This window comes from Leuciscus leuciscus, assembly GCF_965113295.1.
Source record: "Leuciscus leuciscus genome assembly, chromosome: 17".
Taxonomy (NCBI): Eukaryota; Metazoa; Chordata; class Actinopteri; order Cypriniformes; family Leuciscidae; genus Leuciscus; species Leuciscus leuciscus.
In genome coordinates, this window is record NC_138741.1 from 40,168,079 (window position 1) to 40,194,025 (window position 25,947).

Sequence of the window (25,947 nt, forward strand, 5' to 3'; positions counted from 1 at the left end):
AATGACGTAGAAATAGCGTAATGATGTAAGCGTAATGACTTGGAAATAGTGTAATGATGCAGAAATAGCGTAATGACTTGGAAATAGTGTAATGACGTTGAAATAGTGTAATGACGTAGAAATACCGTAATGACGTAGAAATAGCGTAATGATGTAGAAATAATGAAATGACGTAGAAATAGCGTAATGACGTAGAAAAAGCGTAATGATGTAAGCGTAATTACGTAGAAATAGCGTAATTACGTAGAAATAGCGTAATGACGTAGAAATAGCGTAATGACGTAGAAAAAGCGTAATGATGTAAGCGTAATGACGTAGAAATAGCGTAATGATGTAAGCGTAATGATGTAGAAATAGCGTAATGATGTAATGACGTAGAAATTGCGTTATGATGTAGAAATTGCGTTATGATGTAGAAATAGCGTAATGACGTAGAAAAAGCGTAATGATGTAAGCGTAATGACGTAGAAATAGCGTAATGATGTAAGCGTAATGATGTAGAAATAGCGTAATGATGTAGAAAAAGCGTAATGACGTAGAAATAGCGTAATGATGTAGAAATAGCGTAATGACTTGGAAATTGCGTTATGATGTAGAAATAGCGTAATGACGTAGAAAAAGCGTAATGATGTAAGCGTAATGACGTAGAAATAGCGTAATGATGTAAGCGTAATGATGTAGAAATAGCGTAATGATGTAGAAAAAGCGTAATGACGTAGAAATAGCGTAATGATGTAGAAAAAGCGTAATGACGTAGAAATTGCGTTATGATGTAGAAATAGCGTAATGACGTAGAAAAAGCGTAATGATGTAAGCGTAATGACGTAGAAATAGCGTAATGATGTAAGCGTAATGATGTAGAAATAGCGTAATGATGTAGAAAAAGCGTAATGACGTAGAAATAGCGTAATGATGTAGAAATAGCGTAATGACTTGGAAATAGCGTTATGATGTACAAATAGCGTAATGTTGAAATAGCGTAATGTAGAATTAGCGTAATGATGTAGAAATAGCGTAATGACGTAGAAATAGCGTAATGACTTGGAAATAGCGCAATTTCGTAGAAATAGCGTTATGATGTAGAAATAGCGTAATGATGTAGAAATAGCGTAATGACTTGGAAATAGCGCAATGACGTAGAAATAGCGCAATGACGTAGAAATAGCGTTATGATGTAGAAATAGCGTAATGACGTAGAAATAGCGTAATGACTTGGAAATAGCGTTATGATGTACAAATAGCGTAATGATGTTGAAATAGCGTAATGTAGAATTAGCGTAATGATGTAGAAATAGCGTAATGACGTAGAAATAGCGTAATGACTTGGAAATAGCGCAATGACGTAGAAATAGCGTTATGATGTAGAAATAGCGTAATGTAGAAATAGCGTAATGATGTTGAAATAGCGTAATGATGTTGAAATAGCGTAATGTAGAATTAGCGTAATGAAGTAGAAATAGCGTAATGACGTAGAAATAGCGTAATGACTTGGAAATAGCGCAATGACGTAGAAATAGCATTATGATGTAGAAATAGCGTAATGATGTTGAACTAACGTAATGTAGAATTATGCTGCGTTCACACCGGACGCGAATAGCGCGTCAAATTCGCGCCTGCCGCGTCTAGTTTGACGCTTGACCACTTTGTGTTAATTCGCGTGTCAAGAGCGAAATTGACGCGCGTAAAAACAAAAGTTTGAAGCGAAATTTACGCGCGTCAGAGGCGAAAGTTTCGAAACCCGTTGGCGGCTATCTTTTTTAGATGTTTATCGAGCATTAACATTAATCGAGAGAGTCACCGCTCGTATATGCTCTGGAGAGCAGAAACAGCTGCGTAGGGGACATCGTCGCTGTACTCGGGTCCACCAGACCCTCCAGAGGGTTTCAGGAGTTTCACAATTTGCTCCAGGAGCTAGGTTTGGTGGACCTAACGGTGAGGACGCTGACGAGGACAGCGTAGGCCGTAAGGCCTCGGCCTCGCGTGGTCGCTGCCTGACGAGCCCGCGCACTACAGCCCGGCGCGAGGTTCACCCTCGCCCGCACCCACCTAATCTGTCATTTATTTTTGTTTTGATAATAAATGGAGCCAGCCTCCAAAAGTGAAACCTGTCCTTTGATTTTTATACACTAAATTGTGTTTGTTGTCTTTACATTAGAATAATTATGTTTCATATAATCTAGAATAGATATGGAATAAATAGCATTCAATACAAAATGAGTATCTCTCATATATTGAAATCGAGTTTTTATGTGAAAGATTTGCTTTGTTGTGCATTTTAGTCATATTACAAAATAATTGATTGAGGCCAAACATAAAATAACATTATAAACTGTCACTTCACCACGTGACAGCAGCAAGCAGGCTCCTGATTGGTTAACGCGGCGCGAATTGACGCAGAAGTTCAGATTTTTCAACTCGGGCGGCAGACGCGAATTCGCGTCAGACGCGTGAATGCACAAATAGCACTAATAAAATCATTCGCACTTAACGTGCCAGACGCTCAATTCGCGCGAACGAGGCGTATTCGCATCTACCGCGCTGCGCTCTACGCCTCATTCGCGCCGCAGGAATTTTTTACGCACGTAACGCGTCTTTGCATTGACTTAACATTAAAATCACTCGCGCCTGACGCGCTATTCGCGTCTGGTGTGAACACACCATTAGCGTAATGATGTAGAAATAGCGTAATGACGTAGAAATAGCGTAATGACGTAGAAATACCGTAATGACGTAGAAATGGCGTAATGAGGTAGAAATGGCGTAATGACGTAGAAATAGTGCAATGATGTAGAAATAGCGTAATGACGTCAAAATAGCGTAATGTAGAAATAGCGTAGTGACGCAGAAATAGCGTAATGATGCAGAAATAGCGTGATGACGTAGAAATAGCGTAATGACGTAGAAATAGCGTAATGACGTAGAAATAGCGTAATGACGTAGAAATAGCGTAATGACGTAGAAATAGCGTAATGACGTAGAAATAGCGTAATGACGTGGAATAGCGCAATGACGTAGAAATAGCGCGATGACGTAGAAATAGCGTAATGATGTAGAAATAGCGTAATGTAGAAATAGCGTAATTATGTAGAAATAGCGTAATGTAGAAATGCCGTAATGACGTAGAAATGGCGTAATGACGTAGAAATAGCGTAATGATGTAGAAATAGCGTAATGACAGAAATAGCGTAATGACAGAAATAGCGCAATGACGTGGAATAGTGCAATGACGTAGAAATAGCGTGATGACGTAGAAATAGCGTAATGATGTAGAAATAGCGTAATGTAGAAATAGCGTAATTATGTAGAAATAGCGTAATGTAGAAATGCCGTAATGACGTAGAAATGGCGTAATGACGTAGAAACAGCGTAATGATGTAGAAATAGCGTAATGACAGAAATAGCGTAATGACGTGGAATAGTGCAATGACGTAGAAATAGCGTAAAGCGTAATGAAGTAGAAATAGCGTAATGATGTAGAAATAGCGCAATGACGTAGAAATAGCGTAATTATGTAGAAATAGCGTAATGTAGAAATGCCGTAATGACGTAGAAATAGCGTAATGTAGAAATAGCGTAATGAAGTGGAAATAGCGTAATGATGTAGAAATAATTAAATGATGTAGAAATAGAGCAATGACATAGAAATAGTGTAATGACGTAAGCGTAATGACGTAGAAATAGCGTAATGATGTAGAAATAGCGTAATGACATAGAAATAGAGTAATAATGTAAGCATAATGATGTAGAAATAGCGTAATGACGTAGAAATAGCGCAATGACGTGGAATAGCGCAATGACGTAGAAATGGCGTAAAGCGTAATGATGTAGAAATAGCGTAATGATGTAGAAATAGCGTAATGTAGAAATAGCGTAATGACGTAGAAATAACGTAAAGCATAATGACGTGGAAATAGCGTAATGATATAGAAATAATGAAATGACGTAGAAATAGCGTACGTAGAAAAAGCGTAATGATGTAGAAAATAGCGTAATGACGTCGAAATAGCGTAATGATATAGAAATAGCGCAATGACGTCGAAAATAGCGTAATGATGTAGAAATAGCGTAATGATGTAGAAATAGCGTAATGACGTAGGAAAATGCATAAATATTAAGTCTGCTGTTTAAAACAATCAACCAGTGTATGAGAATATTTATTATGCGCAAACAGCGGGAAACTGTAATCTATTCCGATTTAAGCTTGTGATATAAACGCGCACATCAACCCGATCACGTTTAGCGTTCATGTAAACACTACATTCAGATTCATCAATTGGAATGATTTCAGTCCGACTGAAACAAAACTTGTGCATGTAAACAAAGCCCTTGATGTGCACATATAAATCATTTAGAATAAACACTGCAATATTCCATAAAAAATATGAATTATTCATTTTCATTTCTTGGTGACTAAATTGTAGATCTGAATTTCAATGGACCCGTTTCACAATAGTAGACAATGGCAATCTACAGTCACCATGAAATCAACTATCTATCTATAAATTACAGAAACGTCTGTCTGTCTGTGTGTGTGTATGTCTGTTAACCACATATCTCTCGAACCGTTAGTCCGATGGATTTCAAACTCGACAGGTGTCTCGCTACGGGCACGAGTAAGTGCAGTGCCAAGTTTGACGTTGTTTGGATGAGAAATGCTAAAGATATCGTTAAATATATAATTTTTAAAGGTTGTGGTTTAAAAATAAACATTCTGACATCTGCCAGCTACATTGTTTACTTCTGAATATTATAGTTTGGTTCCTTCTGAATATTATAGTTTGGTTCCTTCTGAATATTATAGTTTGGTTCCTTCTGAATATTATAGTTTGGTTCCAGAATGTGATAAATCCATTTTGATTAATTTGAGTAAAAATGTGTTTTCTTTACCAAGAAAGTGGCAAGATGAAAACCACTATTTTCTGTTTAAAACTTTCACATAGTATCTTTAGGTTATAATATCATAAAAAATTCATATCCAGATTTGGATTTTCAAAGATCTATTATAAAAACTGATTATTTTCCCCAAAAAATGCAATAAATTCATGACACTTTTTTTTCAAAATGCTATCATATTGAAACTGTTGAAATCAGCCATCACTAAGAAATATCTCCTGAACTTTTTTGACGGCGATCAGCTCACAAATACTGATTTTGCACGGGCACTTTGCACTGCTCCCTGAATCGACGCGCTTATTCATTTGTGGATGTTAACAGAATCTGTAAGTCAGCTATGCTGTTTACTTCTGAATATTATATTTCATTCTGGTGCGCTTAAAGTTATCGCTACTGTGTAACGATAGCCTATGCTATTCACCAACTAAACATATCCTATTCAATGTGTTCACAGTCTCTTTCACGGGCATCATTTGTAGTAGCCTATTCACAAACTGTTTCCTCAAGCATAGCGTTTTCTCGGAGTTCACTGTGTGCTTTCTACCATGCACAAATATGTGTGTAATTGTAACAATGAGCACTCAAACACACCAAACCAAAAATTACTAAAAACACACTCAAAAACTGATTTTGCACGGGCATTTTGCACTAGCACTTAGAAGGTTGTGGTATTCATAAACACTCAGTCAGCTACACTGTTTACTTCTGAATATTATAGTTTATTCACAGCCATCATTTGTAGTAACCTAGCCTGCTCCCTGAATTCAATGCGTTCACAGTCTCTTTCACGAGCACCAAACCAACAATTACTAAAAACACACACAAAAACTGATTTTGCACGGGCATTTTGCACTAGTATATATGATGAAGAGAGCGGGGCTATAACCTGTCACTCACATGAGACCCACCAATAGAAAACCACAACCATCCAACCAATTCCCCACGGACACAATCAAGCCCCGCCCACATTTGTTGTTGATCCAGAAGCGTTTCACTCGGATATACGGCACTATAGGGAAGAAAAGCAATCAGAATCAGATTTATGTTGACCTGTAGTTGGTCCACTAGCGTTGTGTTGTAGTGCAGCTTGACGAGCCGGTTTCTCTCGACAGGAGCGTGTGACTCTGGCCAGGAGGATCGAGAAGATTGAGTTCTTCCACAGCCGAGAGACGCAGCACAACTCCTGGGTCCGGCAGGCGGCCGAGGCCATGGACATCGATGTGGACGACGACCTGCTGATGGGTACGAGCTTCTGAAGTGGCATGAGCAGTGTTTACAGTGTGACCTTTCACCCCTGACCTGTGGCCTGTGCGTTTCAGGAGGCGTTAAAGATGAGGATGATGACCGCGAGCAGCAGAGGCTGATGAAAAGCCTGAAGAACCAGCTCAAGCAGCTGATCTCCCAGCCGGTCTTCAGACACCAGATGAAGACCAAGTACCCGACGCAGATGGGCAAACTAACCCTGCCTCAGCTGCCCGTCGCCACAGCGGACACTGCGCTCGCCAGCATGAGCCGCGACAGAGCGACCGCTAGCGTGAGCCGCGACAGAGCGACCGCCAGCGTGAGCCGCGACAGACCGACCGCCACACTGCAGCGCTGACTGGGTTAAACAGAGGATGGTGTTTACATGTGTGAAGGACAGTGGAAATGCACTGTTACCAAAGGGCGGGACTTTTAAATCATCTTACTTCTGTCAGAAAGCAGGGGGGACGTCTGGGACTGAAGAACATGATCCAGCAGAGAGACGTGTAAAGCGTCTAGTGTTTTATGTCTAGTGGTGTCTACTTCATGGACTGATCCTGATCTGTTCATCTGTAAATGACTGCCTTTAGAAATGTATTGTGAACACAGACCTGATGTTTATATATGAGAAATAATGAACTAGAGATCTTGTAGACTTAGTTTTAAAAAAAGTAAGTGTTCATTTATTTCCTTTAATTTTTCTCTGTTAATTTTAAATCTGTCATGTTTTCTCCATTTGGGCGTTTCACCCAAACATTCTCACATCTTTTACTCTCGTCGTTTCAAACCCATGTGATAGACGGTTAAAGGCTGGAGATGCAAACAAACCTCAAATGGAGTGATTCAGCTGAACCGTCACACTGTCTATCACTGAGATGATTACAATGAAATACTGATAAGCCAGTTGTTTTGCATAATAAAAATATGTGAACGGGATTGTTTGATCATCTCTTTAATGCACATTTGAGTTTAATGCGCAGCGTCTCTAACAATCTCTTATTCATTCAGCGTTCATAAACAGCAGGAACAATCAGAAACACTGAACTGTTTCACACTGACTCTGTCAAGAATGGAAGCTTGTTTTCACCTCAGAATAAAACAATTTAAAATATAATTGCAAGTTTATATCTTGCAATTCTGACTTCTTTTCTCAGAATTATGAGAAGTTGCAATATAATATTTTGCGGTGCACACATATACAGTAAATATAGGCCTTTACATATACACATTTTATTTTAAACCTTTTAGGGGACATTTTTCAGAATTACCTTATTAAAATCTACTTGAATCTGCATATCTGTGTTGTTCAAATACCTACATTTACCAATTACTTCAATCAACCACAATTCTATAGACTGTTACCCATGAAATCTTTCAAGCATCAACTAAAGCCATTTTATACACTGCAAAGGTGGAACAGAAACTGCACGTGACATGGCATTTATGTTTATTTAAGAGTCAAAGATACAAAGGTGTGCACATCCTAAACCCCCTAACTGGGCTCAGGTGCAGGACAACAACAAATCAAAAATAGAAAAAAACAACCTTTTCTATTTATGATTATTTACACAGGCCTACTGTTTAATGCTGCTTATGTATTTACATTGCATAAGGGAAATAGTTTATAAACATGGTTTATAGGGGTGAGGCTGCTATATTATGACTAAATAATTATGGTTCATTAATGATTAATAGCCTTCATTGGGGGATCATGTCTTCATTAGGGGATATCATGCCTTCATTAGGGGATATCAAGCCTTCATTAGGGGGGGATCATGCCTTCATTAGGGGATATCAAGCCTTCATTAGGGGGGATCATACCTTCATTGGGGGGGGTCAAGCCTTCATTAGGGGATGTCAAGCCTTCCCTAGGGGTGGTCAAGCCTTCATTAGAGGGGGGAGTCAAGCCTTCATTAGGGGATATCAAGCCTTCATTAGGGGATCATGCCTTCATTAGGGGGGGGAGTCAAGCCTTAATTAGGGGATATCAAGCCTCCATTAAGGGGGATCATGCCTTCATTAGGGGATGTCAAGCCTTCATTAGGGGATGTCAAGCCTTCATTAGGGGGATCATACCTTCATTAGGGGATATCAAGCCTTCATTAAGGGGGATCATGCCTTCATTAGGGGATGTCAAGCCTTCATTAGGGGGCATCATACCTTCATTAGGGGATGTCAAGCCTTCATTAGGGGGGGATCATGCCTTCATTAAGGGGGGTCAAGCCTTCATTAGGGGGGGTCATGCCTTCATTAGGGGATATCAAGCCTTCATTAGGGGATATCAAGCCTTAATTAGAGGGGGTCAGACCCCCCAAACCCTCTCACTCTCACACAGTCTGGTGGCGTGAGCAGCTGTGACAGTGTCCATCTACTGTGGCATCTTCATCACTGTGGCTCCGCTGCTCCTGCTCTTCATCACTGTGGCTCCGCTGCTCCTGCTCTTCAGCTGTATTCTGCCGGAAGTGCTTTTCTTCGCTGTCGCAGCACTGCTGTCTGTGAGTCTCATAGCTCTTCTCTCCAGGTCTGCTTTCTCCACCATGAACTCCTTTGAAAGCATGTGAAGAAAGAAACAAGTTGTTGATTGAGTTTGAGTAAGTGGCGTCGGTTGAATGTCACTGAAGCGCCGGCACCTTTATCATGTCCATCATGGTTGCCGCGTCCATGCCGTCCAGAGGGCCGTAGTGGCTCAGGTAACACTGCTCTCCGAGGTTTCTCACGGCTATCAGGATGTTCCCCACTTCCTCCACCTGCCGAAGAAACCGCAACATCACAGACATTAACACAAAATAAAATGTGGCGCTTTTCTAAGCGGGTAAAAAGGATAACTATAATGTATGGCGGAATAGCACTTGGGACTTGGGAGCACTTCGACTCGGCGCAGTAAAAAGTCACGTTGGTTCTAATGACAGAAGTGAGAGGGAGAGGATTTTTCAAGCGCGACTTTTTACTGCGCCGAGTCGAAGTGCTTCCAACTTCAAGTGCTATTCCGCCATACATTATAGTTATCCTTTTTACCCGCTTAGAAAAGCACCACGTTTTATTTTGTGTCACCATATTTGGTCGTGTAACTACTCGTGTAACTGTATTTAAATAGGGAAAACATGGAGGTGTTTGGTCGCTTCTAACTTCATCTCTGTTTGGTCCCTAATGAATGACCTGGGCTAAGCTAAGTGCTATCAAAGTGTCGCCGCGCGCCAGAGCGATTGAGTGCACGCACTGAGACGAGAGAGGTATGTATCAACTCGTCTTAGTTAAGGGAATAACATAGTTTAATATGAAAAAACGGTGAAGTATCCCTTTAAGGACTACAACAAACGGCTGGTAGGGACTACACGACATTCCTCCCGAATATGCTAATTAATAACTAGAAGATAACTACACATAAGCTACATAACTTCATCAACTAACCATTCAGAAATGTCCTGTTGCTTCTACATGTTGTCACTTCTTGAGTCTCTCCATCTTTGTCTGACTCTGGTTTGAACATAAAAAGCTAAACGTTTTTTAAATTTCCAGTGCATGTGTGTGTGAGGTAAAAGGACACAAGCTGTTGAAGCCCTGCCCTCTGTGCTTGGAGCAGCAGCTCATTTGCATTTAAAAGAACACACACAAAACGGTGCGTTTTTGCTCACCCTCAAAAAGTTGACAATTTTAACATGCTATATAAAAATATCTGTGGGGTATTTTGAGCTAACACTTCACACACACACTCTAGGGACATCAGAGACTTATTTTACATCTTGTGAAAAGGGCATTATACCACCCCTTTAAGATGCGTTTTGGTCGATCGGATCACAAGTTGACGTTACCCGTTTACACCTGGTGTTTTAATCTGTCTCTTTCGTCCACTTTCAACCCTTTCTATCCTATCCTGGGGAGTGTCTATGAGTGGGTAAATGTATGTTTTTTTTTCCGATCTAATAGACAAAATAAGCTCGCGCAAATTACATATGAACACGACCAGAGACGACGGAGAAACACACGGAGAGCATCAGCTTTAGTTTCTGCTCTGACAGACACAAGACCAGACAAACGATGTGACTGTGTTAGAAATCAGCCGAACGATGAGAGAACATTTGGAATCTTGGTATGTTTTTCGTCTTCAAACCAAACTTGTGTCTCCAGCCGACAGTTTAAATCCCGTCTGGTTAGCGCGCTTCCCATAATGTTTAAAACACACAATCTCAAACACACCTGAGCGAGATAATCAAGGTCTTCAGGATCTCTATAAGATCTGAGGTCGGTGTGAGGAACCCTGCTCTACACGTTCTCATGAGGTCTCAGTGTTTGTACTGTGAGGGCTTAGACCTGGTCTCTGGAGTGGGACATGTGCATGTGAAGCGTCATCTCCAGCTGCTTGTTCCTCTCACTGGTCTGATCCAGCAGTGTCTGTCGCTCGGACAGCTCCTGGTTAGCCATCTGCCTCAAGCACAAAAACACGTCAGTATGTCACGCGTGTGTAACGAGCCCGTAATGCTGGTTTCACTGATGTGAATGTACCAGTTTGTAGGTGTTGTGCTGCTGTTTGAGGGCGTCCAGCTGGTCCTGGCTCGTCTTCATCTCGTCCGTCAGGCTGTTTAACTTCTGCAGAAGATCCTGTCGGCTGATGCTCAGAGTCTCGTAGCGTCTGATGATCGCCGTCACCAGCTCCGTCCGGTACCCTAGATAGTCTGCACAGCGGGGATGAGACTAAAGGCCCGTTCACACCAAGAACCATAACTATATCAGCGTCCACACCGGACAATATCATATCTGTTTATTATAGGGCTGTCAAATAGAATTTTTTATTTCGAATATTCGTAAAAAAAAAAAAAATGCACATTCGAATGCAAAAACCGTGCATTCGAATTTTTGGTGTGTCGAGAGGCGCGCGAGACATGACGATGACGTAACTGAAGCGGTTTGTTCCTGTTAGTGTATCCAGTACAGCAGGTGTGGCTGCATTCTTCATTTGTAAAATGGCGGGAAATGGCTTCATGCTGACGAAAGCCTCTCAGTTGGAGGCAAAAATCGTGCAATGACACTTACATTTACATTTTACATTTATGCATTTGGCAGACGCTTTTATCCAAAGCGACTTACATTGCATTATCCTATACATTTATACATAGGTATGTGCAATCCCCTGGGATCGAACCCACAACCTTGCGTTGTTAACGCAATGCTCTTACCACTGAGCTACTGGAAAGCTGATCACTTGACCAAACCTGCACATCGGTCAGATCTGAGTGTGTGTGTGTGTGTGAGTGTGTGCGTTCATCAGCTGAAACACTGTCAACAGAAAGCACTCAGCACTCGCTCAGATCAAGAGCGTCTGGTGTTTTTGATGATCAATATGTAGATGTAGTGAGTAGAAGTGGAGTGTTTCTGAATGCCAGTTTGCTATTGTGTGTTCATGTAGTTCATTATGCTGTGTGTTTTCTCAGGTTACTGATGCACAAACACAGTTTTATGCACCATAGTAACCTACTTTTACTTGCATGCACATTAAGAAAATTATATTTTATTTTAAAACAATTTTTTCAAAAGTTAATGCACTTTAAAAAGTTAATGTCGTTTCATTTCAATAAAAGATGCGATGCTTGATTTGGTTTATATTTGCTTATTGCGCTCGCTTGAGCCCTCTTGTGGGCATAGGAGACACTACAGCATTTTTTTCTTCTAACATAGTATTGCCTTTAGAATTCTAATATAATTCGAATTTAGCTTTTCAGCCATTTTGACAGCCCTAGTTTATTATAAGTGCTGCAGTTTCGTCTGTCGCTTTAAATGCTTGAGTTCTTTAAAGCAGGATGGATTCTGATTGGCTGTCAATGTTTTTATCATTCATGAGCTGGAAAAGAAATTTGTTTTGAAAGAGATTACAGTGGCATTGTTCCTGTGTCGTTATAGTTGAGGTGTGGCTATTATATTTAGAACTATATCTTTATCGTTATAGTGATCGTTCCTGGTGTGAACGGCCTATAGACTAAATAAAAGATAGTTTTCTGTCCAAATGTTCTTACTGTCTGGAAGTAAATCAAGAGTCTTCATCAGAAAGTCCTCGAATATCTTAAATTTGTTCACTCGCTCTTTTAAATACAGTCGTCTGTTGAATAAAGAAAACATGATTAATGCACATCTCAACTTTAACAGTCATAAGATTTCAGATTTTGTTTAAAACTGGTTTGAGGTATATGTGTGTTTGAGTGTGTCTGATCCGTGTACTCGTCAGTACTGCTGTAAACCACTGGACTGTCTTTACTAGTTACCTTGCCTGTAAGTCTTGGAGATGTGAGGACAGTTCAGCTTTCTCCTTTTCCTTCAGCTCATTCTGCTGTCTCTCCATCTGGAATTTCTTCAGCGCACGGCGACGTTTCAGCTCGTTCTCCTCCACAAACTTCTCAAATTCTGCTGCTCTTTGTTTTGTCTGTGTGAGGAGACATGATCTCAAGCAAACATGATCGAACAACAGTTTCATCCACTAATGTACCGTAACCCCAAACAAACAGCTGGAGGGTATATCTGTATAACGATAACTATAATCCACACTGGACGATATCGTTCCGTTTATTATAAGCGCTGCAGTTTGTTGTCTGTTGCTTTAAATGCTTGAGCTCTTTAAAGAAGGATGATTCTGATTGGCTGTTTTTATCCTTCATCAGCTGGAGAAAAATTGCTCAGAAAGATATACAAAGGACTTCCGGTTTTGACATGAGAGAGTAGCACACGTTTCACGACGACTCCGTATTTTTTTTATATAACTTCGTCAGAACATCTCTTTAGTAATTGTAACACTAATAAAATTATAGTCCCGCATCCTGCAAACTACTAGCCGACTATAGGATTCAGTTTGTTCAGTTCTCTAAACATGCCGGGCAAATCTCGAAAAGCTCCAGACCAGGCCTTGACACCCTCCGGCGCCAATGTGGAGGAAACGCCTGAGAAAGACACTCCAGAGTCCGATAATTCAGCTATCCTCAATGCCATCTCCTCTCTTCGCATGGAACTTCTTTTAATCAAATCTGACATTGGGGAAATTATTGACTCAAAAATCGAGCAGCTATCACTATCCGAGGGGAATTATCCGAGGGGAATTATCGACATTCAAAAAGAGGCCAACGCGGCAATTTCGGAGATTAAAGTTACGGTGGACGATCATGCTGCGAAATTAACGAGCCTGGAAAATCATGCTTCCACTTCTTCTGACACGATGGTTAAGATGGAACAAGATTTGGGAAAGCTAAAGCTTACAGTGGAGCAACTCACAGAAAAATGCACAGACCTCGAGAGCCGCAGCAGAAGACAAAACATCCGCATACTGAACATTAAAGAGGGTGCTGTATCCGGAGTTAAACCTAGAGATTTCGTTGCCCAACTCCTTGCAGAGGCCTTGTCACTAGACAAACCCCCGCACGTGGACCGCACCCACCGAGCTCTACGTGCCCGTCCTGGAAGTGATGAACCACCACGGGCCTTCATTTTGCGTTTGCATTACATTCATGAGATGGAAGAAATAATGCAAAAAGCTGCTAGGATGCAACAGATTTTCTTTAAAGGCCAAAGAGTTAACATTTTCCCGGACTATCCGCCGGCTGTGGTAAAGCGACGCGCACTCTTCAAACGTGCGAGGGAGTTGTTGAAAGATAAGCCAGGAGTTAAATACGGACTGCAATATCCAGCGAAACTGAGAGTCTCGCACAACGGCAAAGAGTATTTCTTCACCGATCCTGACAAAGCGGTCAAGTTTGCTGAACGTAACTTTGAAATTCCAGGATCAGTCTAACTGTACATTCACACCACCGCCGACTTGAGCTTCCAAAGTTACCGGAAGTCATTCATTTTCAATGGAAGCTGGCTTCTCTCAGCTGCAAGGAGCATCAAATCCATCGGCGTCGCGTTTTGGGCGTTTTGAGCGTCAATCAGAAAGTTGAAAGTAGCTCAACTTTATGGTAATGAGCTATGACGCGGTTCAGCGGCAAGCAGCGGCAAAATGCCAGAAACCAATCAGAATATAGACGTCCTTCGCGCTGGCTGATTCCAGAGAAACATACGATGTAAACTTTTGTTCCTACCAAAACATTAGTTCCGAGAAAATGGAGGAGAAGTTGATCATCGCCGTTGCTGGGTTTCTTATCATTATCGGATTAATTGCACAGTTTAACCATAGAGTGAAAGTTTATCATTTGCATGTGTTTTTAAGTCCTGTCAGTTTAACAGGGCGCGCTTGACAGGGCATATATAAGAACGAGCAGAGAGAGAGAGAGCCCCGGCCGCGCGCGCGCACTCACTATTAATGATAATAATAGCTAATTATTATTTTTTCCCGACCAAATGTGACCAAAACGGTTATAAAAATGCTGTCATTATAACATTTCATGGTGTGACCATAGACTGTAAAGGGTGTGACACAGACTTCAGAGCGGCCAAAGCGTCAACAAACTTCCCCGTACTTTTTGACAAGCGTCCTTGACAGGGCGGCCAGAGCTTCTTTGCAGCTCAAGTCGGTGGCGGTGTGAACGTACAGTAAGGGACGCTGTTGGACTGAGTCAAGTAAGATCAACATAACGTAACTGACGAAAACGTATTGACTGTTTGCATGATGTTTATAAAACTCATGTCGTGTTATTTACATTGAGATGTTCACCCTGAACTCTTTATTACGGAGTTGTGCTGATACGAGTTTTCTTTTTTGTGTGTGTGTGGAAGTTTAAGATTTGATACCATTTTGATTATATTTTTTGTCATTATATTCAATTTGTTTCGTAATTCCGTGTCGCGCCGCGAGTTCTGTAGTCGGTCAGATGACGGGATTAATGTTTGAGTTTTGGGGAATGGGGGGTAGGGGCCTGTTTAAAAGGGTGCAAGGTATGAAACAAGCAGTGATAATGATTAGCCTGATTTTCAATCACGTAAAGAATAATGACAACTCAGAGTAACAGAAGGGGTCTCAAATTTACATTGTGGAATGTAAAAGGATTAAACCATCCGGTTAAGAGAAGCAAGATATTATCACATCTAAAATCTCTCTCCACAGATATAATATTTCTGCAGGAAACTCATCTCAAAGTGGACTCCAAAGACAAATTAAAATCCGGATGGATAGGACAGATCTATCAATCAAATTTTTTACATAAATCTAGGGGGGTAGCTATCTTATTACGAAAGGGGGTCCCATTTAAACAAAAAGCCCTGAGTGCCGATCGGGATGGCCGTTATGTTATTCTATCTGGTGAGGTTTATGGCTTCCCGATTACGTTGATAAATGTATACTGTCCAAATTCCGATGAACCAGACTTTTTTAGAAAAGTATTTTCTCTTATCCCCAATATATCCCAAACAAATCTTGTTATAGGCGGGGACTTTAATTGTGTCCTTGATGCATATCTCGATAGATCATCGTTTAAAATCTCACCGCAATCCAATTCAAGAAATTTTTTGAATGCATTCATTAATAATTCTAATTTAGTAGACATATGGAGACTTATGCACCCAACCGAAAGAGATTATACATTTCACTCGCATGTACATAATGTATATACTCATATTGACTATTTCTTGGTGGACAACAACCTTATTTCTAATATCCTAAATTCCAAAATTCACGATATACTGATTTCAGACCACGCCCCAGTTTCATTTGAAGTTGTCCTTGATCAAACATCTTCTATCCGCCCTCTATGGAGGATGGACCCTCAACTTATTGAAGACCCTAAGTTCATTGATTACATGAGTTCACAACTGGAAAAAAAATTGAAAGCAATGATAAGCCAGAGACATTATCAGGACTGCTCTGGGAAACTTTAAAAGCTTATATAAGAGGTTGTGTTATATCATATCAGGGGTCCCGAAATAAACTTTACAAAACGAAACTAATTGATTTAGGGAAACAAATGCATCGGTTAGACAATGAAAATGCACTAAACCCCTCACCTGATACTCATAAGAAAATTCTACAGTTAAGGTTTGAATACAATAAAATAGTCTCTACTAAAATAAATAAAACTTTTCATTTCGTTAAACAGAAATACTTTGAATTTGGGGAGAAGCCCCATAAATTATTAGCCAGACAATTGCGAAAAATAGATAGTGAAAGAACAATTCATAAAATACAGACAAAAAGTGGGACACAATGTATCGCAAATAAAGAGATAAACCAATGTTTTAAGGAATTTTACTCAAAGTTATACTCTTCAGAAACTGATTTGGACCCACAAACAATGGATGAATTTGTACGTAAATGTACTCTTCCCACTCTATCCCCAGATGATCGGAATATAAATAAAGATATCTTAATAAAGATATCTCTTTGGAGGAATTGAAGAACACAATAAACTCTTTAAAGAGCATGAAAACTCCTGGCCCAGACGGGTTACCAGCCGAACTATATAAAAAATTCAGCGACATCCTTACTCTTTATTTGCTTAAAACTTATCAGCAAGCATTAACAACTGGACTACCGCCAACCTTTTCTGAAGCTATTATCACAGTAATTCCTAAAAAAGGTAAAAATCCTGAAGAAGTTGAGGGATACAGACCTATCTCCCTTATTAATGTTGATCAAAAAATATTATCCAAGACACTTGCTAATAGACTTGGCAAATTAATTAACAAACTGGTTAACACAGATCAGAATGGATTTATTCCAGGAAGAAGTACTATACATAATACTAGACACCTGTTTAATATAATTTATCATCCCAAGGCAATCCGAGACAATTTGGTTGTAATCTCATTGGATGCCGAAAAGGCATTCGACCGAGTAGAATGGCGTTATTTATTTGCTATCCTTGAGAAATTTAATATGGGAGATGAGTTTATAAATTGGATTAAAATTTTGTACAGTAGTCCATCGGCGCGGGTTCTAACAAATAAAACAATATCGAAGCCGTTCTATCTTCAAAGAGGAACCAGACAGGGCTGTCCTCTCTCACCCCTTTTGTTCGCTTTAATAGTAGAACCTCTGGCAGAAACCATTCGATCTATAACACTTTAACACTTCAAACACTGTTAACAAAATATCACTCTACGCGGACGATATTTTGCTTTATACTACCCAACCTCAGGTGTGCTGTTATACCCCTTCCTGTTATTCTCAAAACTATTACTAACTTTGGAAAATTCTCTGGCTTTAAAGTAAATTTTGAAAAAAGTGAACTCATGCCCATTGGTCAGAAGGATTTATCTGTAATACACTCCTCCCCATTTAAAGTTTCCACGGAAAAAAATACATATTTAGGAATAGTGGTTACTTCTAAATATAATTTACTACTCAAAGCTAATTTCAACCCCTTACTAAGTTACAAACCTGTATACACTATTGGAAAACTCTCCCGATCTCCTTAATTGGCAGAATAAATGCGATAAAAATGATATTTCTCCCTCAAATCTTATATTTATTTCGTAATATTCCAATACTTTTGCCCAAGTCATTCTCTGGCAGAAACCATTCGATCTATAACACTTTAACACTTCAAACACTGTTAACAAAATATCACTCTACGCGGACGATATTTTGCTTTATACTACCCAACCTCAGTCACACCTAGATTCGATTGTTCTTCCTTTTCTATGGAACTATAAGGGTCACAGAAACAAAAAAATACACCTTTGTAAACCCAAACATGAGGGGGGGGGTTGGCCCTTCCGGATTTTCGCATTTATTACTGGGCCACTCACTTACAAGTTTTTGCACTATGGTTGGAACAGTCGGCTAATGCCCCAGAATGACTTCAGATGGAGCGGGATTACTGCCATCCCTATGATCTTGGAGCAGTGCTGCTTTCCCCAGTGATATTAGACCAAACTGTAGTTAATGGTTTTGTCATTAAAAGTCAGTTACGTATTTGGAGACAGATAAGAGATTACCTTAATATAAAATCACTCTCCCTCTTAATCCCGATCGCAAATAACCCATCATTTCCCCCTTCAAGGTTGGATTCGACCTTTAATCAATGGAAGGAATTGGGTATATGCACAGTCAAGGACCTTTATTTGGATGGAGCGTTAGCTTCCTTTACGCAACTACAAAAGAAATACAACCTTCCAAAAAAAATTTTTTTCAGATTTTTACAGATAAGAAATTACTTGCGTACACATAATGTCGCCCTGGATGAGGTCCCGCCCTCAATTGGTGATGATTGTCTCATTCAGTTTAGAGGAAACAAAAATCAGTTATCTTTAATTTATGGAAAGTTACAAGCAGCTACTTCTCCCTCTACAAGCTTGATTAGAGAGGAATGGGAACGAGAGATGGGGATTGGAATCTCTGAAGAGATTTGGCAGAATGGTTTAGAGGATATTGATAAACAATCGGTCAATACAATATTATGCCTCATTAAATTTAAGGTCTTACATAGATTACATTTCTCAAAAAAGAAATTACATAGGTTTTTCCCCAATGTCTCGCCTCTTTGTGATAATGCAAATCAGAGGATGCTGATTTAGCCCATAGTTTTATTTTCTGCCATAAAATACAGGGATTCTGGTGTGAGTTTTTTAAAATGCTTTCAGATGTACTTAATGTAAACTTGGAACCAGACCCAGTGCTCATTATATTAGGACATTCTAACCATGTATATTCATTGAACAGTGCTCAAAAGAAATTTCTCACATATTGTCTGATAACAGCCAAGAAACTGTACTGTTTTGGAAAAAGGTTTACCCTCCTGATGCTAAATTATGGCTTGAGGAACTGATGTCTACTCTACACCTGGAATGAACTAGATACCTTTGGAAAGGCAACATTGGACAATTCCACAAGATTTGGGACTCTTTCATCTGCTACCTTAATAGGAATGTTACTCCTTAATGCAATGTATTGTAGGCTGACCTAAGTGCTGTGTATTAATGTCACTGGATTGTATATTAACAGGCGGGGGATGGGGTGTTTATATATATATATATATATTTTTTTTTTTTTTTTGCATATAAGAAAATCAATTCTGGAACCTGTAATTATTTCAAGGCTACTTGTTGTTTGAATAAAAAACCCATTTGACAAAAAAAAGAAAGATATACAAACGATATTGTTTCTCTGTGCAGTCGTAGTTATAGTTGAGGTGTGGACTCTTTGTGTTACTCTTTTACATTTAGAACGATTTTTAAAACTGTCTTTATTGTTATAGTTATCGTCCTTGATGTGAACTAGGGCTGTCAAAATTGCTCAAAAATGACGTTCGAATATTCCCTCTAAAAAACACACGAATATTCGAACTATTCGAACATCTGGTTGCGCATTTTTTCAATGACGCGCATTACGTCAATAACAGGACAAATTAATACAAAGAGACATACATAACTTGTATAGGTAGTTAATTTAAGTTTAAACATATTTGACAATGTATTACCAACACAAAACCAAGTAAATAAACTAATGGCCAAGACCGCAGACTCGCTCACTCGCAGGCACTCTCTCTCTCTCTCTCTCTCTCTCTCTCGCGCCCTCGCGCTCACGCTCTCTCTGCTCATAACGGTTTAAATGAACAACAATAAGCACATGTTGAGTGCTGATCAAGAGTTTTGTGCAAGCAATTTAAGGTCGCGACTCTTGCCCCAAATATAGCAGGCTTCATTCAGTGATTGAAACAAATGTATTAACATTAATTGAAGTTTTACAGTATAGAACCGACATTGAACGCTCCGAGTGAGCTGTGGTAAACATGGAACTTTTCTGTTTAACTTTAAATAAAATGAGGCACACAATTCCGAGAAATGTGACAACAAAGAACTTTTACCCTGAGGTTCATAAAAAATAAAGTGCTATTAAAAAAGAAAAAGGCTACTTACATTATTGGTGCTTGTATTAAAAAAAGGAAAAACTGACTGCAATTTATTCCATTGTCTTTTAGTGCACTGTCAACTTTCAGCAGTGACGCTGTGCTAGACAGTGCGACTCGTGTGACCTGTCCCTCAAGTCTTGTTTATACTCGACGCGTCCGCACGAGCGCGAATCGCCCCCTATCGTTTCAAAGAATAGTACAACGGCGAGCGCGTCGAGTATAAACGCCTCGTCCGTTTGGGGGAGGTGCGCGCGCAGTCTGCGGAGACTCGCGCTGTGGAGACAGGCGAAAGTATAAACAAGGCTTCAGGCAGCGCGCGCGCCCACTCGCAAAGCAGACAGCCGCGCCTCTGCTTCCGCGGGCGTGTTTTTCCATATTCGAAATTCACATTCGAATATTAATTTTCACGTTCGAATTTCTGTTTTTTAAAACTATTCGAATATATATTCGAATTTAGAATATTCGTTGACAGCCCTAATGTGAACGGGCCTATAGATTGTGTTTTACAGTACACACTTGACTGTGAATGAATGCGATAGAGTTTTTCAGCAGGGGGAGTCAGAACCCTACAGTCCTACATGTAAGTGCAGGAGAACCCCTGATCTCGCTCACCTCAGTCTGTCTCTGCTGTAGCTGAGCTCTTCTCTCTCGCAGGATCTTCATGCAGTCGTGAACCTGCTGTCGTTTCTCCATCAGCTGCGTGTTCATCTCGTCCACCTCCACACGCTTCTTCAGGACCAGTGTGGACTGCAGTGTGTTCACGCCCGTCTCCAGGAGCCCGCTGGAGCTCTGCAGCACATCACCAGCAAATCACATTACCAGCAAATCACCAGCACATCACCAGCAAATCACATTACCAGCAAATCACCAGCACATCACCATCACATCACCAGCAAATCATATCACCAGCACATCACCATCACATCACCAGCACATTAGCAGCACATCACCAGCACATTACCAGCAAATCATATCACCAGCACATCACCAGCACATCACCATCACATCACCAGCACATCACCATCACATCACCAGCACATCACCATCACATCACCAGCACATTACATCACCAGCACATCACGAGCAAATCACCAGCAAATCACATCACCAGCAAATTACATCACATCACCAGCAAATTACATCACCAGCACATCACATCACCAGCAAATCACATCACCAGCACATCACATCACCAGCACATCACATCACCAGCACATCACCAGCATATCACATCACCAGCAAATCACATCACCATCACCAGCACATTACCAGCAAATCACATCACCAGCACATCACCAGCACATCACATCACCAGCACATCACCAGCAAATCACATCACCAGCACATCACATCACCAGCAAATCACATCACCATCACATCACCAGCACATTACCAGCAAATCACCATCACATCACCAGCACATTACCAGCAAATCACATCACCAGCACATCACATCACCAGCAAATCACATCACCAGCAAATTACATCACATCACCAGCAAATTACATCACATCACCAGCAAATCACATTACCAGCAAATCACATCACCAGCACATCACATCACCAGCACATCACCAGCAAATCACATTACCAGCACATCACATCACCATCACATTACCAGCACATCACATCACCATCACATTACCAGCACATCACATCACCATCACATCACCAGCAAATCACATTACCAGCAAATCACATCACCAGCACATCACATCACCAGCACATCACCATCACATCACCAGCACATCACATCACCAGCACATCACATCACCAGCAAATCACATCACCATCACATCACCAGCACATTACCAGCACATCACATCACCATCACATCACCAGCAAATCACATCACCAGCACATCACATCACCAGCAAATCACATCACCATCACATCACCAGCACATTACCAGCAAATCACATCACCAGCACATCACCAGCACATCACATCACATCACCAGCACATCACCAGCAAATCACATCACCAGCACATCACATCACCAGCAAATCACATCACCAGCACATTACCAGCAAATCACCATCACATCACCAGCACATTACCAGCAAATCACATCACCAGCACATCACCATCACATCACCAGCAAATCACATCACCAGCAAATTACATCACATCACCATCACCAGCAAATCACATCACCAGCACATCACATCACCAGCACATCACCAGCAAATCACATTACCAGCACATCACATCACCATTACATTACCAGCACATCACATCACCATCACATCACCAGCAAATCACATTACCAGCAAATCACATCACCAGCACATCACATCACCAGCACATCACCATCACATCACCAGCACATCACATCACCAGCACATCACATCACCAGCAAATCACATCACCATCACATCACCAGCACATTACCAGCACATCACATCACCATCACATCACCAGCAAATCACATCACCAGCACATCACATCACCAGCAAATCACATCACCATCACATCACCAGCACATTACCAGCAAATCACATCACCAGCACATCACCAGCACATCACATCACCAGCACATCACCAGCAAATCACATCACCAGCACATCACATCACCAGCAAATCACATCACCAGCACATTACCAGCAAATCACCATCACATCACCAGCACATTACCAGCAAATCACATCACCAGCACATCACCATCACATCACCAGCAAATCACATCACCAGCAAATTACATCACATCACCATCACCAGCAAATTACATCACATCACATCACCATCACATCACCAGCAAATCACATCACCAGCACATCACATCACCAGCACATCACCATCACATCACCAGCAAATCACATTACCAGCAAATCACATCACCAGCACATCACATCACCATCACATCACCATCACATCACCAGCAAATCACATTACCAGCAAATCACATTACCAGCAAATCACATCACCAGCACATCACATCACCAGCACATCACCATCACATCACATCACCATCACATCACATCACCAGCAAATCACATTACCAGCAAATCACATCACCAGCACATCACATCACCATCACATCACCAGCAAATCCAGGGCTTGAATTTCGGCGCGGGATTGCAGGTATTGCGCATAATTTTTATAATTCCCGCAGGTCTCCCACTTATAATGCGGGAAATTCCCGCAAACATTGATTCACTTTAGCCTGTAGGTTGTATTAGTAAATTAATCCACACAGATTATAAAATCAAATCAGTCATTTTAAAACTGTCTGCGAGACGCAATTTCTCAAACCGCGTGAGTGATTCAGCGGTGCTGCGTCTTCTATCTCTCGTCTCTCAACATGTGTTGCACAAGGCAATCGTTAAGCGCTGCAGGCGGCGATACACTCTCGCGTTTCGGGAGTCGGGATAGACGGAGTTGTCACTTGCATAATCGGGCCAGCATTGCATCATGAGTAACTAAAGTTTACCATTTGCACGTCTTTTTAAGTCTTACCAGTTTAAGCATTCACGCGATTTTAAACTCTTCGTGGACCTGGTTAAATATGAGGTTATCATGTTGGGGGATTTTAATACTGATGTTCAGAAAAGTGATGTTTCAGGGTATAAAGCATTGATGAATTTCTGTCGCTCCAATAGTTTACATCAGCTGATTAATGAACCTACACGTGTGTGCTCTACCACCCAAACTACGATTGATCTTGTCCTAGTATCAGACAAATCTAGGATAACAGAAAGCGGGGTTATAAAATATGGGTTGAGTGACCATTCTATTATTTTCTGTACTAGAAAGATCAAGAAAGCAGTGCTCAACTGTCATACTTCTATAAAAACCCGTTCACTGAAAAAGTATAGCAAAGAAGCACTGAATGGCTGTTTAAATAAAATGAACTGGTCTAAAGTTTTGCAATGTAGTGACGTGGACAGAGCATGGTGCCTATTTAAAAGTATGTTTTTAGAAGCTGTGGATAAAATAGCCCCATATAAAGAAATTTGAATAAGGCAGAGAACAGAACCCTGGGTGAATGATGACGTCCTTGAGGCAATTAGGGTAAGAAATAGGAAGTATGGGAAATTCAGAGAAAATAAGGATGAGCAGAGTTGGGCTGATTATAAAAAGGCTAGAAATGAAGTTAATAGATTAGTGGGCAATACTAAAAAGGCATATTTCAATGAAAAAATTACTGAATATAGAAACGACTCAGGAAAGTTATGGAAATCCCTTAAGCAACTTGGCTACAGTAAAAGGCTAAAAACAAAAAACAGTAATATCACTCTAGATCTTGGCAACAACATTACATCAGAGAAGGAGATGGTGGCAGATAGCTTTAATACGCATTTCTCATCAGTTGCCAGGAAGCTTGTGGAAAAGTTACCTGGTCAGACTGGTCAATATGGTGAAAGTCATGTGCAGGACTTTTACTCTCAGTTACAGTAGGTGTCCGGGCGGGGAGTTTCTTTTTTGAAAAGGTGAGGGAGACACTTGTTCTTGAGAAGCTGAAGAGGCTTGATGGCTCTAAAGCCACAGGATTAGATTTTATTCCATCTAAATTCGTGAGGGATGCCGCTGAGATTATTACTCCGAGCATTACACATATTATAAACAGGTCGATAGAACAAGGATGCTTCCCCAATGACCTCAAGATTGCCAGAGTGATTCCATTATATAAGAAAGGGAGTAAACTAGACCCTGGTAATTATAGACCCGTCTCAATTCTTGGTTGTCTGTCAAAGGTAATTGAAAAGATTATTTTTGAACAGATTGATAATTACTTAAAATCACAAAACCTACTTTATGAGTTCCAGTCGGGTTTTCGGAAATCACATTCTACGGATTCCTGTTTATTGTTTCTAACGGACTATATAAAAAAGGAGGTAGATAATGGAAACTTCTGTGGCATGGTCATGTTAGACTTACAAAAAGCTTTTGATACAGTCGACCATGGTGTCTTAATGTATAAATTGAAAGCCATGGGTTTTAGTGAATTAGCACAGAAATGGGTGGGCTCCTATCTGGAAAATAGAACGCAAGTAGTGGACATTGGGGGGAAAATGTCTCAGCCAAAAGGCATGGACTGTGGGGTACCTCAAGGGAGCATTTTGGGTCCACTTTTCTTTTTACTATATATAAATGATCTAAAGTCTGCTTGTTCATGCAGTCTTTTTTTATATGCAGATGATTCTGCGATGGTTGTTTCTCACAAGGATAAAAATATGATTGAAAACAAACTTAGCTCAGCACTTCTAAATGTTAGTATGTGGATGGCTGATAACAGATTATCACTTCATTTAGGGAAAACTGAATCCATATTGTTTGGAACAAAGATAAAGTTAAAGAAAGCCTCCAGTTTTAAGGTCCTAGCTGGAGATATTGTAATTACTGCCAAGGAATCAATCAGTTATCTTGGATGTATGTTAGATTGCAATTTATCTGGAGTAGGTCAGGCCCATAAGGTAATTACTAAAGTAAATCAGAGAGTCCGTTTTTTGGCCAGAATATCAAAGTTTTTGGATGAAAAAACAAAGCTAATTCTGGCAGGAGCTTTAATTCAGCCATATTTTGATTATGCGTGTGGATCATGGTACAATGGTGTCACAGGGAACCTGAAACATAGACTTCAGACGTCTCAAAATAAATTAATAAGGCTTATTTTAGACCTTCCCATAAGAACTCATCTGGAATCTTCCCACTTTGAAAGAGTGGGATGGTTGGAAGTTGAGGATCGCGTGTCTCAGATGCAGCTGGGTATGGTACATAAAATTGTTAATGGAGATGTTCCCAAATATTTTAGAAATTATTTTAAAAGAGTAAGTGAAGGTCACAGTTACTCCACTAGGGGTAGCTCAACAGATTTTGTACCCCCCAGATTTAAAACTAATCTGGGCAAACAGTCTTTTCTTTATGCTGGAACTATCCTTTGGAATCGGTTACCTGGTACACTAAAGACAGTACTAAGCATAGGCAATTTTAAACAGGGTTGAAAGTATGGCTTAGATGCCAATCATAGTTTTTATTATAACATAGTCTATTTTTATTGTACATTTTTCTGTATAATATGAATGAATTTGTTTAATGTATGAAAAATGAT

At 40.3% G+C, this 25,947-nt stretch overlaps 3 protein-coding genes across 5 annotated transcripts in view; 1 reads left to right on the forward strand and 2 right to left on the reverse strand.

Moving 5' to 3' along the window:
- The window catches only part of ddx24 (DEAD (Asp-Glu-Ala-Asp) box helicase 24), a 34,372-nt gene extending 27,301 nt beyond the window's left edge, over nt 1-7,071 (forward strand). For both annotated transcript variants that reach the window (XM_082143457.1, XM_082143456.1), the window contains exons 8-9: nt 6,006-6,135; nt 6,213-7,071. In XM_082143457.1, the coding sequence (XP_081999583.1) occupies nt 6,006-6,135; nt 6,213-6,493 (411 nt within the window). In that variant the 3' untranslated portion in view covers nt 6,494-7,071. The remainder of the gene's footprint in view (nt 1-6,005; nt 6,136-6,212) is intronic.
- LOC309478994 (uncharacterized protein) lies at nt 3,081-5,997 on the reverse strand (the record flags this gene model as incomplete). The annotated part of the gene is made up of 2 exons (XM_082142841.1): nt 5,747-5,997; nt 3,081-4,488 (listed from the first exon to the last, which is right to left on the reverse strand). Exon 2 carries the CDS (start codon nt 4,104-4,106, stop codon nt 3,081-3,083), a length of 1,026 nt encoding a protein of 341 aa, XP_081998967.1. The 5' UTR covers nt 4,107-4,488; nt 5,747-5,997.
- A 1,393-nt stretch (nt 7,072-8,464) lies between the features above and the next one.
- Nucleotides 8,465-25,947, reverse strand: part of ccdc197 (coiled-coil domain containing 197) — a 56,872-nt gene continuing 39,389 nt past the window's right edge. The window contains exons 3-9 of one of the 2 annotated variants that reach the window (XM_082143577.1): nt 20,508-20,684; nt 12,387-12,544; nt 12,141-12,223; nt 10,636-10,805; nt 10,444-10,554; nt 8,766-8,882; nt 8,465-8,680 (exon numbers count right to left, since the gene is read on the reverse strand). In XM_082143577.1, coding sequence (XP_081999703.1) covers nt 8,504-8,680; nt 8,766-8,882; nt 10,444-10,554; nt 10,636-10,805; nt 12,141-12,223; nt 12,387-12,544; nt 20,508-20,684 — 993 coding nt within the window. In that variant the 3' untranslated portion in view covers nt 8,465-8,503. Of the gene's footprint in view, nt 8,681-8,765; nt 8,883-10,443; nt 10,555-10,635; nt 10,806-12,140; nt 12,224-12,386; nt 12,545-20,507; nt 20,685-25,947 lie in introns of those variants that run through there. The other variant, XM_082143576.1, reaches the window with a different exon arrangement.